This window comes from Camelus bactrianus, chromosome 7 (assembly GCF_048773025.1).
Source record: "Camelus bactrianus isolate YW-2024 breed Bactrian camel chromosome 7, ASM4877302v1, whole genome shotgun sequence".
NCBI lineage: Eukaryota > Metazoa > Chordata > Mammalia > Artiodactyla > Camelidae > Camelus > Camelus bactrianus.
In genome coordinates, this window is record NC_133545.1 from 39704887 (window position 1) to 39720339 (window position 15453).

At 38.1% G+C, this 15453-nt stretch overlaps 1 protein-coding gene across 11 annotated transcripts in view; it reads left to right on the top strand.

Annotated features, from left to right (window-relative positions):
• The window catches only part of PDE1C (phosphodiesterase 1C), a 437096-nt gene that overhangs the window by 350329 nt on the left and 71314 nt on the right, over window positions 1-15453 (top strand). For all 11 annotated transcript variants that reach the window (XM_074367275.1, XM_074367272.1, XM_074367270.1 and 8 more), the window contains 4 exons: window positions 1086-1186; window positions 3662-3790; window positions 10005-10106; window positions 10663-10783. In XM_074367275.1, coding sequence (XP_074223376.1) covers window positions 1086-1186; window positions 3662-3790; window positions 10005-10106; window positions 10663-10783 — 453 coding nt within the window. The remainder of the gene's footprint in view (window positions 1-1085; window positions 1187-3661; window positions 3791-10004; window positions 10107-10662; window positions 10784-15453) is intronic.

Genomic DNA, 15453 nt, shown 5'->3' on the forward strand with positions numbered 1-15453 from the left:
CTGAAGGGTTAGGATTGTTTTCTACTCTTTTGTTGTCACGTCTATGTTGAAGCATTTCTTTTAGTGACTATGCAAAGCATTGAACTTAGGTTCTATGGACATAACTCCATTTTTGTGTTTGTATTTTATTGGTTTATGTCATATTTAGTAACATGATTATAATAATATGTGCAATTTGTCAAAACTGGGTTTGGAATAAACCACACTGAACCTGGTAATCACCAAGTCAAGCAGTACAGAAGTAAGCAGAGGGTACCAAAGGGTGAGCTAACAGTCATGGATGTTCCATCATGTGGGCATTGGGCAGCGTGGTTTACAGAAGGGAGGGGAGGCATCAGTGAATACACAGAGTCCCTGAAATGAAAGTTAGTTAAGGGAGCTTCAAACAGCAGTGGTTCTCAAACTCCAGTGTGTGTCAGAATTATCTGGATGGCTTGGTGAAACGGATTGGTGGGCGGCAACCCCGAGTTTTGGATCCAGTGGGACTGGGGTGGGTTTGCATTTCTAATAAGCTTCCAGGTGATGCTGACTCTGCTGGTCCAGGGAACACACTTTGAGAACCTCTGAACCGCAGCCAGTTTTGGAGGCGTGGATGGGGATAGGTCTCTTCAAACATCAACAAGCACAAGGCAGAAGGCCAGGTGTCATCCTTCCATCTGTCTCTGCCTACCCACCTTCCACTGGGTAGACATTAGGTTTTCTGTTACCCTTAGTTCTCTGTATTGTGTTGAAATTAAAGTTTTTTTCCTGTGTCTACTTAGGAACTTTATTTGAAATTTGGCAGAGGATGTAATGAAGACTGTTAAAATCTTCATGTTTGTTGTTTTTTTGCTTCTTTGAAAAAAAATAATAAAACTACTAGTTAGCTCTTTCAACCATGCTGGGCATGCTGTTTCCAAATCACACATCCTCCAGTCTCCTTACAGAAGAAAAAAAAAAATTCTGTCTGTCAGAAAACGTGTGTTCGGCGATAGCTTTCCAGCTGCAGGGTGGAAAGGCAGCAGCGTGGGTGTGTTGTCAGCAAGCTGAAGACTTTGTCTTAGAAAGAGACAGATGATCTGATTGCGCTGTAATCTCCCTTTCAGAACTGGCTGACGGAGCTGGAGATCTTTGCTATAATCTTCTCAGCTGCCATCCATGACTATGAGCACACCGGAACCACCAACAATTTCCACATTCAGACCCGGTGAGGATGCTGAAATGCTTGAAGAAGAGGCAAGAGGGGTTAGAAGTCAGAAAGGTGCAGTCACCTTGCTTTTGCATGGTGGCTCTACTTTGAGTTTCTGAAAAAAAATGGACTTATAAACATGAGATCAGCCTGGACAGCTTCAGTCAAAGCTGAGAGTTAAAGATACCATTTGCTCCTAATTCTCATATGGTATTCATGTCAAACATAGATATTTTGTCTTCTCTATTCTAATGCTAGCTATTTAAGTATGTATGTACTATGCCTACTCTACCTATTTCTAATAGGAGGGGGGACAGTTTACATAAAGAGACCACGTAGACTACATCAGTGAGGATGGGCGAGGGTTGGAGTGATTTTGTTGATGTTAACAATAGCAGAGCCATATTCCCCCTGACCTCTGAGGTTCTGGTGACTCTCTTCTCATCCTCCCTGATTTCATCTCTGCTCTGTTTAGTGTGTGTGTCACTCCCTGGCACAGGGCCCGGGGAGCTAGGTTCTCATGTAGGCCACCGTGCATCCTCTGTAAGGAGCTTCACAGGTAGATGCAGACCTCTGTAGGGCATGTTAAATATGAGTCCAAGTGTCTCCCTCCAAACCTCTTGACTGTAACAGACATCACTAATCAATTTTTTTCTTACCATGCTGTAGATTTATCCTTAATATTCCTCTTGGCACAGTACCAGTCAGTTGTCATTTAGGATAAAACCTTATCTGCCTTCTCCTGCCCTAAGAACGTAGCTTCTCTTGAGACAATGATGTGGAGCAGGAGAGACTCTGATGGTGGGATTAATTGAGTCTTGATACAGGAATCAAAAGAAGTGAGAATTTGGAAAAAGGTGGTAAGACAGGGACAAAGAACATAGTGGGGAGGGTTGAGAGTTTAAATAGATACTTGCTGATTTCACTTGAAAAAGCAGGTTCACATTCCAGATAGATTTGTGTTTATTAAGTCATTCTACATGTATTTCATGAAGACAACACTTAATTATGAGGCACACAAAAGAAGACAATATCGTCTGATCTCTGTTCAGAAGGGGATTTGAAGAAGAATGGAAGCGGACAAAAGGACTTAAGCCATGTGCTTCATTTTCTACCTCCTGTCTCCTCACAGAGTCGTCTCGGCTGCTGGGAGGCAGCCTTCTGTAGTTCTGTTGCAAGGTCTTTGTACATAAGGATTCCACAGAGCGTCCCTGTTTAATGGGTATCTGCCAGTGGAACCTTTTCTGTGAGGACAGAGACAGCGGTGACTAGCACTTGCTGGAGAAAGAGAGGTGGGCGGAACAGTTGTACATGGATGTTGGCTGGAGACCAGTGTCAAAACCAGTCACAACTCAGGAGGGAAATGGCTTAATTATAGGAGTTGGAAAATAGCTTAATGTCACATAATACACATCAGTTGATGCCTTACTTACTCAACAGATTAAATCTTTCACCTCAGGATTTGCTTGTTTTGTGTTATCTCCCCAGGAGTGGGAAAATTCCAGTGGGTTCAGGTAAGCTTGAGTGGTCTGGAATGAAATTTGAACATTAGCCTTCTTTAACTGAATTTTACCCAAAGCATCTCAGCCTGTGAAATCCCTGTTTAGAAAACTAAATCTGTGACCAGGTTCTTTGTCCTTTGCTGGACAGACTGTTCAGCCCAACACTTTAAAGGTATGCTAGGTACATCCCAAATTTGGGCCAATGACAGGTGGAAGTTATCTTCGGGAGAAATGGCGCAACTGTCAGAAGACGTTGCCTTCATCCCAGCCCTGTCACTTAGCCACTGTGGGGCTCTGCAAACTCTCACTTGACATCTCTGGGACTCAGCTTCCTTGCTGAGAAACAAATAAGCTCTAATAATCTAAAGTTTCATTAAATTAAATATATTAAGATAGTATACCACCCTATGTTTGGTGTCATTCAGCTGTGGAATGTTTTTTGAGAAAACGACTAACAATTGTCATATAACCCTTACATGTTTTACTGTTAATTTCCCATGTATGGCTTCCACATGGCAAAATTTTAAGGTCAAGCTACTAACAGAGGAACTTGTAAACTGTACCCACCAGGTGGTATATGTTCAGAGAATTACAACTAAAATAAATAGACATATTCTCTCAATGAGTAAAATTAAAAATCATTCCAGAAAATACGAGGAATTTTGACATGACCTGCATTTTAAAGAATCATCTTTACCGCTACTATAGGTAATTGAGATCTGATTGTAGAATAGTTCCCAGAGAGTTCTCAAGTTGGATATCACATGTGAAAGAACACCCACAATATTGACATTAAAATATCCTACGTACATCTATCGACAATCTGTAGTGTTGGCGTTAGCTTTTTGCTTGATATAAATGGCACGAGGGCAAAGTTAATTGGATAAACTTAGAATAGGACAAAGAGATGATACCTTCTACCATAGGAGAGTTATCTGAAAAATCTCAGCTACTCAATATCCTAAATTATTTTGCTTGGCTTTCTGTTCAGGTCTGACCCAGCTATTCTGTACAACGATAGGTCTGTATTGGAAAATCACCATTTAAGCGCAGCCTATCGTCTTCTGCAAGAGGACGAGGAAATGAATATTTTGATCAACTTGTCAAAAGATGACTGGAGGTAAGGACAAGGCATGAGAGGGATTTGGAGGCCAGGAAGGGAACTGTGAGGAGAGGTGGAGTGTGTTTCTTTTGAAGAAATAATACTCTATTTGAAATTTTTATTGCTCTTTCTCTCTTTTACTTGACATAAATGTTCAAATATATTGTAGGTACCTTTGAAATATTTGCTGTTTGTTATCTTGGGACGCTTGTGCTGCTTTATCTTACCTTCTTAAACCTTAAACCTTTATATTACCTTCTTAAACCTGAATTTTATCATCTAAATTTTGTTTCACTTTGTATTTATTTAGACTTCTTAATAAAAAATCTTCCAAAATTTGCTAAGGAAATCGATGCTTTAAAATAATCACGAGTACTTAGTTCTGTTGCCTAAATAATACTGTGTGTCTTTGAACTTGGACAGACCTGCGTTTGAATATGGACACAGTCATTGACTAGCTGTGTGACATTTAGGAATTACTCAGCCCCTTTACACCTTTTGAAAATTTAATTTCTAGGAAATAGACACTAACATTTACCTTGTAATTTGGTTAGGGTAGTAATAAATGACATAATCCCTTTAAAATGTTGAGCAGGCTTTGTGATGTATACAGCAAGCGTGCAGATCATTGTAGCTGTAAATATATAGGTCCAGGCGTCTCAAAGCTTACAGGCAAAACCACTTAAATACTTACAAACTTCTGAATCTAATGTGATGCAAATAATATTTATATTTTAATTAACTGATCAGCTGTTTATTGAGCATCTCTGTGCCATTATGCAAAGATTCAGAGAAATAAGCCATACTGAACAATACATCTAAAACTGATTTTCACTTAGAATTGGCTGTTAGTTTCCATGCAGCTCTGGTTGATGAAAACATAGAGAAATATTTGGCTTGAATTTTATTAGGAAAAGTTAGATTTAGGCAACATCTAAAAAATGCAGAGCATTTCAGTTAATCAATGTGAATCTTCTCAAAAAAGGAACCCTCTATCCAATTTAAATGTTTGTAAAAGTATAATGAAAGGCTTGAATATGGCAGAGAACAGCTTCACACATCTTCAGATACATCCCAGTTTTGAAGGATTTGTGTAAGGCCTTGTTTAGGTAGTGTATGTTCCTGGCTTCAGGACAATCTAATGAAGTGCTCCAAAGTGGGCATGGTTGCCTCCTTTTTCCTTCCTTCCTTCCTTCCTTCCTTCCTTCCTTCCTTCCTCCCTCTCTTGCTTCCTTCCTTCCTTCCTTCCTCCCTTCCTTCCTCCCCTCCCTCTTTCCTTCCCAGAGGAAAGAGGGAGGGAAGGAAAGTTGGGTAGAAATATCCTAGATCTCCATGCAGCCTAAAGAAAGTTCAGGGAGGCTGTCAGGGAATTCCTGAGCCAAAGTCAGCCATCACTGGAGCCCCATGTCCCCCAGTAAGGGATGCCCTCAGTCATTGGCTTGGAGCAGCCCATGGGAAACATTGCCTTGGGGCAAAAATGGCAATAGTTTTCAGAATGTAGTAGCTGAAGCCCGTGGCCAATTAAATTCCTGTAGTAAGAGGTCTGTGTGACATATTCCTGTGGCCACTATCCCATGGTATTAAAATATTATATTAAATGGCTACATAATACTCCATCTGTGGAAGTTCCATAATTACTTTTATTTTGAGTGTGTGAGTATGAGTGCATTTATGTGTTTTGGTTATTATAAAGAATCCTACAATGAATATCTCTTTAATACATTTTTATGTGTAGAATTCATGGATCAAAGAATGTTTGTTGCTTTAAGGCTCTTGGTGAACTTTGTCAGGTTGCTTTTAATGTGCTGATATCACGGGAATGTGGGATCTGTGGACACGTGGGAGTGTGGCTGGATGGGCATGATTTGCCTCTTAACATATTTCAAAGCGTAGATCTGCCACCTCTGTTATCTATATTTTTGTTAAGGATGTTCTATTTTTCACTTAAATATACTTTTGTCAAAAATTCAGCTGTATTATTTGTGTTTCCACTCTGCTGTGATCAGAAGCCTCAATCATTGTTGTCTACTATGATGTTAGTGAGGCTGGTTGAGGCAGTATCTAAACCCAGAATCATTGCCACAGACCACACTGGAACACACTGATGTTCACCAGTGCAACCATCCTGACTGTTTATCATTAACTCTGCATTCTTATCGGTGGGTATTTGTGAAGGACTAGTTGTGAATAATCTGAATACTACCTCTGATCAAAACAAGTTGTAAAATTGAGTGATCCAGCAAAACACTGCATTTCTGGCTAGAGAAACCAGGTGGGAATTCAGAGCTGCTAGCAAGTGAATTAGAACGCCAGAAAAGAGATTGCCAAATAAGGGGAAATTTAAATTCGGTGACAATCTAAATAACAGCACAGAGAGCAGGAAAATGTGACTTGCCGACTCATCTTGGAACTTGTCAGCCTCCATAATCACATAAGCCAATTCCTTAAAATAAATCTCTTTCTATATATACCTGTCCTCTTGGTTCTGTTTCTCGGGAGAATCCTGACTAATACATAGGGTTTATTCTGGGAATGCAAGGTTAGCTCAGCATTTAAAGCTCAATTAAAAATAATTCACCATGTTAAAAAATAGAAAAGCATATGGTCATTTCAATAGATGCATAAAAAGTGTTTGACAAAATTCAACACTGAGGCATGGTAAAAATTCTCAGCAAGTTAGAGCAAATTTCCTCAAGTTGATAAAAGGCACCTGTGAAAAGCCTATCGCTGCTATGGTGCTTTAATAGTGAAAAACTGAATGCTTTTCCCTAAGGTTGAGAACAAGATAAGAATGCCTGATCTTACCATCATCTGCACTGTTAAGATGTCTGTATTAACAGATGACCTGATTCTGTAAGTGGAATATCCTAAGAATTTGTAAGCAGCTACTAGAACTAATCATGTATCTTGCAAGGTCATGGTATACAAATGTATAAGATTTATTGAACACATATATCTCAGATTTATGTAGAAATGCAAACAAAGCAATTTTAAAGAAGAACAAGTTTATAGGATCCACACTACCTGATTTCAAGGCATACTATAAAGCTTACAGTAATTAAGACAGTTTAATTAGCGAAAGCGTAGACGTACATACAGATCCATGGAACAGAACTGAGTTCAGAAACTGACTTATCATTGATTGATGACAAAAGTCATTGATGACCAAGACATTCAATCGGGAAAGGAAAAGCTTTTCATCAAACAATGTTGGGACGAATGCATATCCATACACATATAAAAAAACTTTGACCCTTACCTTACAGTATACTCAGAATTACCTCAAAATTGATCACAGACCTGAATGTAAAAGAGCAAAATGGTAAGACTTCCAGAGGAAAATGAAGTCTTTGGGGTAGCTGAGGGTCTCCCTAAAAAGCATGAAGCATTAAAAAAAATTGTGTTAAAATTTGAAACTTTTGCTCTTTGAAAGGCACTGAAAAAAGCAAGACAGTAAGTGGGAGAAATTATTGACAACACATATATCTTACATAGGATTTGTATCCAGACTATATAGTGTACTTTTACAACTCAGTAAAAACACAGACAAGTCAGTTTTCAAAAGGGCAAGGTCCGTGAATAGACATTTTTTCCAGAGAAGACATACAGATGGCCAACAAGCACATGGGAAGATGCTCAACACCTCCAATCGTCAGAGAAATGCAAGTCAAAACCACAATGAGAGAGCACCTCACACCTGTCAGAATGGCTGTCATCAAAAAGACCACAAATAACAAATGTTGGCAAGAATGTGGAGAAAAGGGTATCTTTGTACACTGTGGGAATGTAAATTGATGAAGCCACTGTGGAAAACAGTATGGAAGTTCCTCAGAAAACTAAAAATAGAACTACCATATAATCCAGCATTCTACTCCTGTTTAAATATCCGAAGAAAACGAAAACACTAATTAGAAAAAGAGATTCTCTCCAGTGTTCATAGCAGCATTATTCACAACAGGCAAGACATGAAAGCAACCGAAGAGTCCATCAACAAATGAATGGAAAAAGAAGTGGTATATACATACAGTGCAGTATTGCTCAGTCATAAAAAAGAATGAAATTTTGCCATTTGCAACAACATGGATGGACCTGGAGGGTATTATGTTTAGTGAGATAAGTCAGACAGAGAAAGACAAATACTGTATGCTATTACTTATATCTGGAATCTAAAAAATAAAACAAACTAGTGAATATGACAAAACAGAAACAGACTCACAGATACAGAAGCAAACTAGTGGTTACCAGGGGGAAAGGGGAAGGGTCAAGGAAAGAGGTACAAGCTACTATGTATAAAATAAATAAGCTACAAGGGGATATTGTACCACACAGAGAATATAGCCAGTGTTTTATAACAGCTTTAAATGAAGTATAATGTATAAATTTTTTGAATCATGTTTTACACTTGAAACTAATATAATATTGTAAATCAGTCATCTGTTCATTAAAAAAAAGAAGAGTCTGAAACAGACATTTCCCTAAGTAAAGATATACAAATGGCCAATAAGTACATGATAAGATGCCTGACATTGCTAGTCATCAAAGAAATACAAATGAAAAACACAGTGAGATATGACTACGTGTCCCTTCAAGTGGCTGAAATTAAATACTGGCATTACAAAGAGTAGGCAAAAGATACAGAAAACCTGGAACTTTCTGTACCTTGGACCATACACCAATGGTCCAGATGTAAAGTGATACAACTACTTTGAACAATGTTAGGCAGTTTTTGTAAAGTTAAACACTCAGCTGGCTTAAAAACAAGCCGTTCTACTCCTAGGTATTTATCCAAAAGAAATGAACATACACCCACACAATTACTTGTGCATGAAACTCATAGCTTTATTCATAAGAGCTCCAAACTGGAATCAAATAACCCAAATGTCCATCAGCTGGTGAATGGGTAAATTAATTGTGGTGTCTTCGTGTGATAAAATACCATTCAGCAGTAAAAATAAATGAGCTATTGATGAACAACTGTTTGGATGAATTGCAAATCATTATGCAGGAGTGAAAAAGGCCAGAAGCAAAAGAGTACATTTTGTATTTTATATGTGTGTGTGAATGTACGTAGGTACATGTATGTGTGTATAGCGAGTGTCTAGTTTAATACAGGTGTGCACACACATATGCACTCTACATACATACTATGTATCTATGTGTATATATACACATGCACATATGTATCTGCTTTATGCCTCTCTAGTTTGCATTTTCTAGTTATAAATATATGTATAGGTACACACACATGCACACGCACACACGCACACACGCACACACACACACATGACCAGAAATGCAAACTGTCTAGGCATAAAGCAGATCAAAGATTGCCTTGTGGATAGAGGGAGAGGTGAGCTGCAAAGAGGTTTGAGGGTGATGGAATGTTCCGAACCATGATGTGGTGGTACTTCCAAAAGTTTACTCAACTGTTAAAACTCACTGAATTGTGCAACATATATGGAAGCAGTTTGTTCTGTGCAAATTCTAATTCAATAAAGTTCTTAGAGACAGTAAAAAGATCAGTGTTGGACAGGGGTTCAGGGGCAAGAGGAATGAATAGGTGGAGCAAGGGGATTTTAGGGTGTTGAAACTATTCTGTCCAATACTGTCATTGGTAGGTACATGAGAGTATACATTTGTCAAAGCCTATAGAACTGTGCAGCATGAGTGAGCCCTCAGGTAAACTAGGGGCTGGAGTGAATATAAGATATCAATATTGGTTCATCTGTGGTAACACATGTGCCACATTAATATAAGATGTTACTAGTGAGGGAAACTGCAGGGGAGAGAGGGTATAGGGGAGCTCTCTGTACTATCTTTTCAATTTTTCCATGAACCTAGTCTATTTAAAAAGTGGAATACCTAGACCCAAAGTGTAGTATGGATTATCTGTCCACCTCCTAGGATTAATTTCAAATTGATTTTTTCTTAAAACTTTGAATTCAGTTGAGAAAGGAATGCTTTGCTACACTTTCAGTTTCACTGGAATTTTTCCTGTGAGTTAATTTTCCAAATGATATATGCATTCCACATAGCATATTCCTAATAAGTGATTTCCTTACTCTTTAACCTTCATTTATGCCTCATAAAAAAGTTCACCTAAAAGGTTCAAGTTAGATTCAAAATGTCACAACTCATTAACTGATTTTGATTAGAAGTGGCAAATTGTAAACTAATTTTTACTTTCCATTTTTCCTCCCATCCTTTTTTCTCCATGGGGTGTCCCTGAAAGGGAGTTTCGGACCTTGGTAATTGAGATGGTGATGGCCACGGATATGTCCTGTCATTTCCAACAAATCAAAGCTATGAAGACCGCTCTGCAGCAGCCAGAAGCGTGAGTGGGCCTGTGACATCCTGTGTTTTTAGAGGTGTTGACCTGGCGCTTGTCCGTGTCACTGTACCTTTAAAGTTTATCTCTGAGTGACCTCATAAAATAATGATGCTTAGAGGAGACAGCATGAAAATTGTACCTATCACTGATATGTTCTCCTCAGGGTTGAAATAAATAATGGAACCAGTAATAATTTGCCCCATTTAGAATGTAAAATATTTCCCTGTCAGAAATGAAATTATCAAAGATCCACTTAGTGCAGAGGCAATAAATGAAAATCAATGATTTTTGGATTCTTGTTGTCTTTTGAGTGATGGCAGCCATTCCAGAAATGGTTTTGAGTCAGTTTTTGAGGTGTCCAGTTCAATAGACATGGGCACCACGCTGACTGTTATCCCAGCTGTAGGATGAAATGATGCTTTTCTCCCAGTTCAGCTGCAGTTGAGTTTGAGATGGGAGAATGGAAGAGATTTTTTTTTTTTAAATAGGGATTTTTAAAAACTCTTACAGAGGTTCTGCAAGTTTGGTCATCATGTGTTTGGTTCCTTTGGGTTTACAGAATTGAAAAGCCGAAAGCGTTATCACTGATGTTACACACAGCAGACATTAGCCATCCAGCAAAAGCCTGGGAGCTCCACCATCGCTGGACGATGTCGCTCCTGGAGGAGTTCTTCAGACAGGTACCCTGTTGCTGCTGTGCCCATCTCGCTGCTGTCGCCAGTGGATACCTCCTGAACTGTAGATTTCAGCAATGCAGAGAGAAGGACTGTTGCAATTACAATCATCTTTTTCGAGGGAGAGGTCACAGCTTTTTTTTTTTTTCTTTTTGCCTTCTGTTTATGTGATGCGTGAATCTCACCTAAATTCTGATTCTCAGAACGTTACGGTATTTCTAGCCTATGCATTTATGTTTAGGGGGAAAAAAAGCACTTCCTTGTGGCAGTCTTTTGTCAAAATGTCATCTGAGGAATCCTACTTTTTTTTTCTAATGAAATGACCAAATGACAGTCACTTTGGCATTGCCCTGTGGGGTTAAGATGTTAATCTTTAACTCACTTCTCTGCTGTGATTGGTTGGGTTGTTCCTTTCTAGCAGACAAGCCCATGTTGTCAGACTCCAAAACCAGGTGGAGCAAGTTGGGGTCAGGAAATCACTAGACTCTACTATGCCAATTATATTTGAACTTACTGCATCCTAAGACTCAGGGTTGTGTTTTCTACAAGAATAGACAGTCTTTAATGAATATACATTGCTTTAAAATTAAAAAAAAAAAGAGGTGCACAGAAGTAGAGAAATAGAAAGATAAATAAATGCAGAGCACCAAGACTGCTGTCTTCTCAATCCCAGGCACGTGTGCTAAGCTCTTCTCAAGAGGAGCTGTCGATAAAATATCTGCTTCGGGACCTGAGATCCTGAGGCTGAAGGCAAGATGATATGTAGATTGTGGGACCTAAATTATAGTTAATTTCAGGTTAATACAGTTAATTCATTAATTCTTGTTAATTTACTTTGGGAGGTTACAGTACAGATTCAGAGACCTCTGAGATTCCATGAAACACTGTTTATTAACACCAGTCTTAACTTTGTCCCCTAAACTGATGCATGATATACTCTTTCACTGGTCACTCAGATATTTGGAAGCAGAGTACTCTTATGATCACTCTCCTTCTTATGATTCTAGTTTGAATGGAGAAATTATAGAAGGCATATCTGTGTTTTGTTTTTTTTTTTCCCTTCTGGAGCTATACACAACATCTGGCAATGAGGTGGGATTAGAGTTAACAGTGTATTTAAGTTCAGAAGGCCCTTTTATTCCAACTGGTTTGTGGTCTGAGACTAATGAAACTCTTCTAGTTCCCAATGGTCTTTAAAAAAATCTATGTATTTATTCATTCATTCATTTATTTATTTTAATTGAAGTATAGTAGATTTACAGTGTTGTATTAGTTTCTGGTGTACAGCATAGTGGTTCAGTTATATGTGTGTATATATAATCCTTTTCCTGTTCTTTTTTGTTGTAAAGCTATTAGAAGATATTGAATATAGTTCCCTATGCTATACAATAGGACCTTGTTGTTTATCTATTTTATATATAGTAGTTAATATCTGCAAATCCCAGTGGTCTTATCTGTGATTTGTTTTTTTGAGGGTGTGGAAATTTAAAGGAAAGTTGGACCAGATTTTTTTCTAAGGATCCTTCCAGCATTAAATGTTCTACATTGCCTTCATTCTGTCCAGGGGTGCACATTATCCCATGCACACACGCGTGCCCCCCTAAGCTGTTCTGTGAATACACCAGCAGGTGCCGTATTCAGCATGTGGCTATTTCCCCTTGCATAGTTGTTGCTTGGCCTCACAGAGTAGTTCTTAAGGGAAACCCAAGGATGGGAGGGGAACTAGAGGTATACAGGTGTGGCTGTGTTGCATATGTAAGAATGACTCTGCAGATTCATCCTTAATGGAGAGCTAATTTTGAGCCATTTTTTTAGAAGTTATTTTTCTAATATTAATGAAAGAATTTTCTCTAGATATCTGCTCCCCTGATCATATGCTCTTTTTGATAATTGCTTTTGTACTGACACCCCCAATAGCTAGATATTTAATCAGTAGCCAGAGAGAGGTAAATCATAGCTAACACATACAAGTTTGACATATTGAAGTGATTCCTTTTTTTTTAATTGTGAGAGAGTGAATATGAGAAATTACTTAAATATGTGAACATTTTTTCCCATTAAAAGAAACCTGTTTGCATACACATAAGCTTATATTGAAAGAAAATGTACCAGAGGCAATGTGAAAATAACCATATTGAATTTCTTTCCAGTTGGGAATGGAATGTTAGCTCACTGGACTGGAACTATTTTTTTAGTAATTATGATTATTTTTATTGAGTTAATATTTTAATCCAAATGCCATAAGCCATGGTAAGTAACCCATGTAGGAGAAATGTTGCCTCAGCTCTTAACAATAGATTTTAAGTTGGACAGTTCAAATGGGAAATCTCAATGGGACTGTAGAGTCTTTGAAAAAATTACATTTTGAAGTTGGGTTATATTTCAGAATAAGAGCATAGCCTCAGTGCCAATAGATCAGACCTTCTATTGCTTTGCTAAAAGTTTAAGTTACATCTTCAGTTTTATAACCTTATTTTATAAAATCCAAGCCACTGCCTCAGGTCCTTTTAAATATATATTGAGTTTAAAAAAGTATAAGTTTGCCCCTTTTGGTAAATGCATCTTGTAAAACTTTTGAGATTCATTTCTTTAGTATTGCTGTATGTTTTTATATTTTGCAAACATCTCCTACATTTCTTTTAATTTCTACTGAGTTTGTGGCTATTTCCCCATTTTTATTTCTTATTTCATTATCAGTGTTATTTTTCCTTCTCTCTGAAATTAGCTAATTGTTTGATTGTTTGATTATTTCTTTTTTATTTTATGATGTCAGTTGCTGTTTTCATTTTTATTAATTCATTTCTTCTGCTTGAGTTTATTTTCTTCTTTTGCTAACTCCCTAAGTTGGATGCTCAATACATTTATTTTTATTTTGCCTGTTTGATATTAGAAAATACAAGGCTAGGAGTTTTTCTTATCGTGAATCACGTAGGTTCTGATATGCAGTGTGTCTACAGTCATTCTTTTCTAAATATTCTATAATTTTGGTTTTGATTTCTCTTTTACCCAAGAGTTGCTTCAGATGGAGGTATTTGTTTATGTCATTTTCCAGTGGTGGTCTAAATTGTCCATACTTTCTAAATGTGCATTCTATCTCAGGTGCTATATCCTGTTTACAAAAAACATACCCCAAACGATGTGACCCAGAAAGGTGGAAAGTAAACAAATTTGGTGAAGGCGTAATTCTCCGATTGTTCTTTTCTTGGCTCTACTCAGTGCCGGCACTTTGTGGTTGATCCGTTCATCTTTAGTTGGTGAGAGTTGTTCCTCGAGTGGTTTCTTCTAGAAGTGCTAAAAACCACATTTTCCTGTGTGTTTGCAAGTTTTTCTGCTGCTGTTATACTTGGGTCCCAGTTTGCTTGAGTAAGACAGTTTTGGGATTAAACTTTCTTTCCCCAAGGTCCGTTTTAGATTTTGTTCAAATGCCTTCCACCCCACCTGTGAATATCGCTATAGAGAGGTTGGAGGCTACGCTAGACTTATTTCCATGTCTAGGTGATAAACATCTTTTGCTGTGCCCTAAGGATCATTTCTTTACCTTTGAAGCCCAGAGACATTACTAGGATATATTTCAATAATGATCGTTCTATAATAGCTTTTCTTGGGACCTGGCATGCTCTTTTTTCTGTATAAACTCAAGTTACATTGATTAAATATTGAATGATTTCCTTTTCCATTTGTTTAGTTCTCTTCTTTAGGAAAAGCAATTATTCACATATTGCCTCTTTGCTTTTCTTCCATATGTAGTGTTTTCCTTTCAATGTTTTTAAACTCTTGTCAGTGGTATTTTTTTTCATTCCTGAACTCCATGTCCCTTCACGTGTTTTTATCAAGAACAGCTCTCCTTTGTGCTGTTTGCAGTGCATTCTTCATTTATGTGATGGTTCTGTTTCTCTTTTCCATATTTTTCCTGGGCCTTTGTTCTTGATGATTTCAGAAACTTCTTTCAGATCATGGCAATATGTTTGGTCATGGCACTTTTTTTTCTGGTGAGCATTCCTATCTGTTATTTTTATTTTTCTGTTCTTGTATTCTTTTTTTTCCCTTTTTTTGTGTGAGGTATCTTTTCACTCCTTGTAGTGGTGGTAGTGCCTCCTCCTCTTCCTTCCCCTCCTTCTTTTTCACTTTATTATTGTTTGTCATCTTTGAGTGAAATGCATCATTTTTAGACCAGTTATTTGTAGGCGATATGTGCCAGGAAGAAACTGGGACAGTACTATTCTAAGCTAGCAGGGATTCTCCATGGTTTATTACAAGGCTTCTGTGATGTGGGGAGTGTGTGTGTGTGTGTGTGTGTGTTAGTCTTTATTTCTTCCCAGCCAACAATGGGCAACAGTTGTAGGACTGCTCACAATTCAGTCTCTGCCATCTACCCACTCTCTTGCCATGCCTGTGTGTTTCTCATTCAACTTTCTTCTCTACTATTCTTGGAGCTAAATAGGGTTCAGAGTAGCTCCCCGCATCAGCGCCTGCTGACTATTCTGGTTTCCCATGTGATGGATGCAAGGTATTTTTCCTAGCTGAGTGAACTTTAGAGACCGATATTCGTCAAGCTTTATCTGAGATCTGTGGCCACTGGCCTCTTCTCTGGGGATCTTACCTGACCCCTCTCAGATAGTCACAGCGTTTGGCCTCCATTCCTCATATAGTTTTGATTTGAGATTGCACATTTCTCC